The sequence below is a fragment of the Vigna unguiculata genome, chromosome 10, assembly GCF_004118075.2.
Source record: "Vigna unguiculata cultivar IT97K-499-35 chromosome 10, ASM411807v1, whole genome shotgun sequence".
Taxonomy (NCBI): domain Eukaryota; kingdom Viridiplantae; phylum Streptophyta; class Magnoliopsida; order Fabales; family Fabaceae; genus Vigna; species Vigna unguiculata.
The window spans coordinates 34,253,028-34,260,950 of NC_040288.1; the positions used below are offsets into that span (position 1 = coordinate 34,253,028).

The 7,923-nt window shown below is 36.2% G+C and overlaps 1 protein-coding gene across 2 annotated transcripts; it reads right to left on the bottom strand.

Annotated features, from left to right (window-relative positions):
- Nucleotides 1-1,158: 1,158 nt before the first annotated feature.
- LOC114166525 (putative UDP-rhamnose:rhamnosyltransferase 1) lies at nucleotides 1,159-6,866 on the bottom strand. 2 transcript variants are annotated; one of them, XM_028051272.1, is made up of 3 exons: nucleotides 6,120-6,327; nucleotides 5,938-6,000; nucleotides 1,159-2,853 (listed from the first exon to the last, which is right to left on the bottom strand). In XM_028051272.1, the coding sequence occupies exon 3, from the start codon at nucleotides 2,791-2,793 to the stop codon at nucleotides 1,426-1,428; it is 1,368 nt and encodes a 455-aa protein (XP_027907073.1). In that variant the 5' UTR covers nucleotides 2,794-2,853; nucleotides 5,938-6,000; nucleotides 6,120-6,327; the 3' UTR covers nucleotides 1,159-1,425. The 2 variants fall into 2 exon arrangements, 1 of the variants encoding a protein (XP_027907073.1); XR_003599947.1 differs by lacking the exon at nucleotides 1,159-2,853 and adding an exon at nucleotides 4,422-4,699 and having other exon boundaries at nucleotides 6,120-6,866.
- Nucleotides 6,867-7,923: the final 1,057 nt, after the last annotated feature.

The window sequence follows — 7,923 nt, forward strand, 5'->3', positions numbered from 1 at the left end:
CATGAGGCACCACCATGAGCCCTCACCAAGAGGTTCATGGAATTACGTTCATCCCACAAGACACCACCATGAGATCTCACCAAGAGGTTCATGAAATTACGTCCAACTCATACCATAGTCATGCTTCACCAACCAACTATATATTTATCATGCATATCAATCTCATGCCCATATTCACCCAACCATCCAATCATGTTTCATTCGCATAATCATACCAAACTTATCAATTCCATCCATAAACCATTTAGTACATGCATATTTACACAATCCATGCTTTAAATAGAGCAATTCAATTAATCATGTGACCATCACCAAAAACAGAGAAGAAAACAACACTTGAGCACGTCCCTCCCCATTTCTCGCTCAGGCTAGAAGCCTTCGCTCAGGCGAGCTCCTTTCTCGAGTAGTGGAACAGTGAGGTTTTCGCGTGTTCTCGCTTATGCAAGCCCTCCTCGCCTGAGCGACAATACGAGCTAAAACCTAGGAGAGTTCCTGGTACTCTCGCTTAAGCGAGACCTGCTCGCTTGGGCAAGAATATAAGGTTTTCCCCCTGTTCGTACAGACAAGCTAAGAAAACACCAAAAAAACAGTACAAGGCCACATCCAGTTCAATCTCATACCATCATAAACATCAATCAAGCATTTTAAATCATGAAACAGCAGACATCAACATATTCTCAAAAAATGCGAAAATCCTAGCTTCCCTTACCTTATCGAAAGCTACTGTGAGGGATTTTGGCACGAGCAGAAAAGACACCACAGCTCCTAGAACGAACAAATTTGTGAGGTGGAATAAAATGGAGTTGAGCTAGCTTAATAAGAAATAGGGCCAAACCCTAGCAGGCTCATTGCTGCAAAATGAGAGGATTAAGATTGGTTTAGGGGTTTTGGATATCTTATAGACGAGACCCAACAAAACAGATTAGGGTAGACTCTTAAACTTTAGGAACAGAAAATAAGTAGGTCTTAAAAAGAAAAACTTTAAGACATTCATTCAACAAAATCTAAAATTACCGGATCAATTAAAATTATGAAGATATATTGCAAAATTGTTAAAATAAAACTACGTTAATTAACATTTGTCACATTTGCAAAATATTGACACAGACACTGCTACATCGTACAAATAAAAGGCTTAACAACCATACACAACACTTGAGGACATAAGACACAACTTCTATTATTCATTTTGAGGATACAAGGAACTAGTGATATATAAATCATCTGAAAACGACTGATCTATGCCATGTGGAATCTGACTTTTGGAATATATAAAAACTACAAAGTGTTTGTTGAATTCAGAATACATGTTTTTTGCTTTTATAAATAGCCTTATAAGATAGGATTGTATAGTTAACAAACTGTCAAACCCTAAACTCAAGAAGCCTTAATGGTTCTCTTCGGTTTCATATTTTGTTTCTGGATTCATTTCTTAAGAAACTGAACAAATTCAGCAATGTAATGATCTTGGTGCAGCTTCACGTTTCCTACAATTGTAGCAGCTTCTCCAGTATTAACTCTGATATTCTTCCCCTCCTCCAATACCATAGCTTGTTTAATAGATGTGGCAATGTCATTTCTAGTGAATGAACCATCTGCACTTCGTTTAACTTCAATGGCTAGACCCTTTTCAACCAAAAACCTTGCATTAAGAGGTTGATCTGCAATGAAGGGTAACACAACTAGGGCATGACCAAACTGCAAGCTTTCAATGGCAGAACCCCAGCCAGAGTGAAACAAAGAACCCCCAATACATGGATGAGCCAATACTTCCTGTTGTGGTATCCAGCCCATGCAAACAATTCCTCTCTCACATGTCCTTTCAATGAAACCAAAAGGTAAAGAATCTTCATCATTGCTTGCCCAACTTGGTTTTCTGAGTGCCCATAAAAATGGCAATCCAGAATCCTCAACTCCATGAGCTATCTCAAAAACTTGATCCTTGCTCAGCTTGCACTCACTGCCAAACCCTACAAATAAAACTGATCTGCTTGCTTGTCTATCAAGCCACTCAAATGTCTCACCCCTAACCCCTTCAACATTTTCTCTCTCTACAGGTAACAAACCTATGGGAATCACAGGCTTCCCAACTAGTTTCTGAAATACATTCAAATATTCTCCTTCAATCTCATAGCAACTACGAAATATTATAGCTTTGGAGGCACTGAATACCTTTTCAAGCCTTTCCAAGTCCCTTATGCCTGAAGCATTTTCCTCGTAGTGATTAGCACAAAAAGCACTTGCCTCGTGTCTTCGAAGAGCCACTGATGAGGGAAATGTCATCCATTCTGGTGGTACTGTTAAACTTTCAGGAGAAATGGGAGCTTTTCTGGTGCCTGGTGGTCCCAAGAATGCTATTGCAGAAGCCGAGAAAGCAGAAAAGAAGATTAACTTCACCTGAAGCTCTTGAGCAATGTCTGTGATCCAGTGCGGACAAAAGTCACTAATTATCCAATCTGGTAACTGATTGGCCACAAATTGCTTCACAGCATGTTGCAGATTATCATATGCCAACTTCAAGTACTGAATTTTTTCAAATGGAACGTCCACTGTTGCCTCAGCACCTTCTGGCAAGAGCTCTTTATCCAATGATGGCAAAGGAAGTTGCACCAGATCAATCAAATGAGTTAAAGTTGACGGAAGTTTAGGAAGCCTCTCAATGTTTTTGGGCGTTGATATGAAGGAGACATGAACACCAGCTTTGGCTAAGGCTATGGAAAGTTGGAAAAATGGGATCAAGTGGCCAAATGCAGACCATGGAAGCATCGTCACATGAATTGTATTCTCAACCATTTTTACATTATTTTCTCACTGCGTAAAAGGTACACCAAGGAAAGAAAAGGAAGAAACACTCTGTAAAAGAGAAAAGATATCAGAAAGAGAGAGAGCAGAGCCCTGTATATACACAACAGAAGCAAATAACAGAGAGAGACACGTGTAAACATGCAGAGAGACACGTGTAAACATGCCGAGGGACACGTGTAAACATGAAGTTCATTTGTTTACGTAATATACACTGTTATTTTGATTATTTTGATGAAGAAACTTTCCTGTTTATAGAAGAAAATTAAAAGTGATGAATGCTTGGGAAAAGGAGTGATCCAGAGCGTTTGAGCATGAAAACTGTAATGAAAGAAGACGTGCATGCAGCAAAAACCTAAACATATAAACAACCCTTTCTCTCTCTCTTTTTCCTGTTCTTGATAATTTTCTCTTATCATCTTATTATGAATTTAATTAATCTCATTTGTTTTGTTTCCCTTTTGTGTCCACCAAACAGCAATACCAAACAGCAATAGAAAGATCAATTCCCTGATCAGAAATCTTGTATCAGAATCTTGTAGTGCAGCTTATGTCACAATTCCCTGAAGCATCATTCAAGAAAAACTAAGAGCAGATCAAATTTTTATGTTTGTGCAATTTGATTTTATGGCAAAACCCTCTTCAAGGTACCTATGTGACAAATTTTTTTGCATGATTATTCCTTTCAAAAATCCACTCTTTGGTTTTTCTTTAGCAGAAACAACAGCAATAAGATGCAGAACTTTTTAACATTGAAACTGTTCGAACCAAAATAATGAGGAGACAATAACAGAGTTGGCTGCTATTCCTACCTGCACTGAGCATTACTCAGTCACTCAATATCAGTCTTACCCTTCCAATTTAAATTTATAAATATGGTAATTTTTTGAGAATAGTAATTTACTTTTTTTTTAAGCTCCTCATTCTAAAAAAAAAAAAAAAAAAGTCTGTATATTTATCAAGTTAAATAAAAGGGGCAAAACTGATATGAAGTGACAGTTTAATGGCCATTGCAGGAAGAAACAGCAGACAGCTCTGTTACTGGCTCCTCACTGCTTGGGTTCGAAGAGTTTCAAAATCGAAAGATTTCAGGTCTTGTTGAAACTGTTACTGTAAAAAGAAACCTGAAACTGCAGATTTTGAAAGAATGGTAATGCAAAAAGAACAATTTGGTTACACATTGGGTAAGAAATAAAGGTCACTTAATAATCTGCAAGTACCTTAGAAAGTGTTTTGCTAAAGAAATAAATTGCACAATCATAAAAAAAGAAAAAAGAGAAAGAAAAAAGAGTGATTACTCAAGAAAAATGCAATGATGATTATAATAAGTAAAATAAAAATGTATGGATGATTAAAAGTGAGGTAGATACCAGTTTCAAATGATAAATTATCATTTTGCTGCATTAAATTAGAAAGGAAAAATAGGGGTAAAGTGCCCACTACTTTTACAGAAATTACACACACATTAACACTTGAATTTAGGACAAGAAAAATAATCAGAAACAAAAAATACAACACTCATCAAACTGAGATAAAAAACAATAGTAAGAAATAATAATAATAATAATAATAAGTGTGACATCCCATTTTAATAGATTAAACTACTAAATAAAATATCACACGAGTATAATAAAGAGAGGCACTCAGATGAACATAGAACGTAGTGGAGATAACTATTACAGTCATCCAGAAATACTTAAAAGGAAACTTAGGCATATCACCTAGTCCTAAGCAAAAGAAAATTTAAAGGAGTACAACAGTTTTGCAAAAGGGTCGCCACTAAGGCAACTAACACAAAAAGGCCTCCTGGCCCTGGAACTATTCCTAAGACCTCCAAACAGGGAAGTCTAGGCCGCACCGCCGCGTCTCCCAGATCCATCACGAACCTCTCTCTCTTCTGCTCCCACCAAAGGTGATCATCGCAACAAGAAAACATAACATAGAACAAACACAAACATGCAAGGGTAAGCTAGTGTAATATAATACCTATCATGGTGTGAATGAATAGATGCATAAACATTCCCAGGCATACAACACAGTGGCACATAAGTCATGTTATGGCAAGCAAGCAAGACACTAAGACTCAATTATCCGGATACATATATTAAGATCGGATTCACCGGACGCTTGCACTTGTGGTGGCCTCTACTGCTCTGCAGAGCCATTGCCAATGGGTTTCACCCTACCACTCACAAGGTTAGCCTTTAAGCGTCTAAGGCCATTATCCTGCCAGAGACTAGGGCCTCCCGCTACTCTCACCACTTGGGTCAGATTTCTCTACCTGAGACTCACTGACCCTTTAGAGTTTCGGGATGCGATCCTTACTTGAATCCTTACCTTAATATACACACTACACGCCACCATAGAGTCTCCCCATGGGACTCATGGAATTACGCCTATTTCACACCAACCTCATGGTTCATATCACATAACCACCACTTGCAACCTCAACATTAATTTCTCATGCTCATTATCAACCATCCAAACACAACTTCATACATTCCTCATGCTATCATGCGGATTTTTGGTACATATAACTCATACACTCATGCAAACACCCAAGCATATTCACTCATATCATATTTGAGAGGAATCATCAAACAATGCATGCAATAAATCATTTAACAGCCAAGGAAAACATAGCACCCATTCGCACACTCGCTCAGGCGAGACGCTGACCTTCCTGATGCAGCGAATTCTCGCCCAAGCGAGATAAGCAACAGAGATTTTCACGAATTCTCGCTCAAGCGAGATGCTGTCCTCACAGAACACAGCGAATTCTCGCCCAAGCGAGACGCGCGACAGTGGGGGCTTCACGGGATCTCGCTCAGGCGAGGCCTCCTCGCCTGAGCGAGACTATGCATCGCTCAAAACGAGAAAGGGTCGCCTGGGCGAGTTCTCGTGGCAGTGAGTACTCTGGTACTCTCGCCTAGGCGAGACGAGCTCGCTCGGGCGAAAATAGCAGAGTTCATCACTGTCCACCTACATGCAGTGGCGGAAACCGCCTAGATCTACTCCCAAACACACATGCAACCCCATTTCAACCGATAAAAGCACGCTATGCACGCATTTAAACATAAAACGACCAAAAACAGCCAAGGACAACTTAAAGCAGATGAGTCTAGCTTCCCTTACCTTCGTTTGAGCACTACAAGCAAGCTGATCTGAACTAAGGAGTACTACAGCCCCGGGAATGAACTGAAACATGACAAAAGGGACAAAACGAAGTCAAGAAACATAACCCCAGCTCAACCCACGCATCTTAAACAGAGTGAGGGGGAGAAGGAACGGACCAGGAGCTCTAAAGCTCAACTTACCTGGAAGAAGAGGGAGTTTTGCTAATGTGAAGACGCAAGGATGGTGTGCCCTAGCAGAGGACTTCTGGTTGAGTTGTGGGGTGGAGGGGGACCTGCTTCTGTGTAGGGGACAAGAGTCAGAATGAGGGAATAAGGTAGGGTATGGGGTCCTTCTGTAGGGCAGGGCCTTGGGCCTCCGAAAAGGCCAGGCCCAAACTCTATAGTACTGAAAAAAAAAGGCTTACAATAATAATAAATGATAATGGAAGAGATTGTACCATAAACCAAAACACGTAGAAATGAAAAATCAATAGTCAATAAATATGAAAAATCATAAACCTGTACAAATTTGCTTGAGAGATGAAAAATAATATAATTTCACCACTCAATTCATTTTTTCTATCAAAAGTGAGAAATTTATGTGAAGTCTAAACTTTGGAGAGTAAAAAAATGTATCTTTTGTGCACTGAACTTCTCCAAGAGGATCGTGAGAGGGAGGAGAAGACTCTTCCCAGAATAATCCTAATTTGAAGAATAAAATGAAATCTAAGCCTTATTTGGTGAAAGGGTAAAAAAACACTTGGGAAGAAAAAGGAACATGGAAATAAACCAAAAAATTGTCTTCTAAAGTATCTCAAATAAGAAAAATTAGGAAGAATTCAAATAGTTTTGTTCAAAATAGTGAGAGAAATTGGAGAGAGTGAGTATATGAGGTTAGGAGAAAGAAGAATGAGTCCCATAGGTTGTAGAAAATTTGGGATGAGTGAAAGTTAATGTAATTGAGAATGAATATTAGCACAAGGAGATGAAGGTATTTATACTAAATTGAATGTGATGGCAACAAAAACAAGAGTTAAATATTTTTTAGAGAGATAAATTTATTAAATAAAGGGTTGGAATAATTTATTTTGAGAGAGAAAATTATGAAACATTTTAGTACAATGACAAATCTCTTAAATAAATTCATTATTGTAGAAAGAGAAATTCATAAATAGTTTCCTAATCTTACTGATGGCTGATAACTTAGTTTTCAATTAATATTTAATGTAGCATACGTTAAACCAGCTGTTAGATGTAAAAGATATTAATTGTTTTTAAAATAGTTAAATTATTTGAAACTTTGTTTAATTAAGTTTATCTTTAATTGAGTCTTTATTAAAAAAATTGTGTATGAAGTTATTAAAAAAAATATTTTTCAATTGAGTTTCATTTCATTTAACTTTTATGTTAGCACAGTGTTATTGTTTAATTTTTCATCTTATTTACTTGTATTTATTTACAGTGATGGAATGCTATAAAAATTCAAGGACGTTAAATTATATTTTTTATGTATAATTTTTTTCTTAAGTTTAGTTAATGTAAATGTATTTTTTTATCCTTCATCACAAATCTTTTTCTTGATAAAAGAATTAATTTTTTTATTATTTATCATAATTTTTTTAATATAAATTTATTATCTCTTATCTATTTAGAAAATAATTAGTTTATACAATGATACATAGTAAACAAATTTATTAGAAAAAGAGAAAAATAGATTATTTCAAAAATAAATAAAAGATAAAAAATGAATTTATCAGGAAAAATTTATCGGTACAAAATATTTTTTAACTCTTTAATTTATATAATTTAATTTTAAAAATATCGAGGGTGAATATTAAAATAAAAAGGTAAGGTGATGTACGGAAAAGAGAAAAACAAAAAAAAAAGTTGATTAATTTTTTTTCTAAAATTAATATAAATAATATATTAATATAAATAAATTTTAAAATACAAATATAATTTTATAATACATATATATAAATTGAATTAAAAAATTTTTTGGAAA

Coding starts and splice junctions, on each gene's coding strand:
- LOC114166525 (XM_028051272.1), bottom strand. CDS start 2,793: ATGGTTGAGAATACAATTCATGTGACGATGCTTCCATGGTCTGCATTT.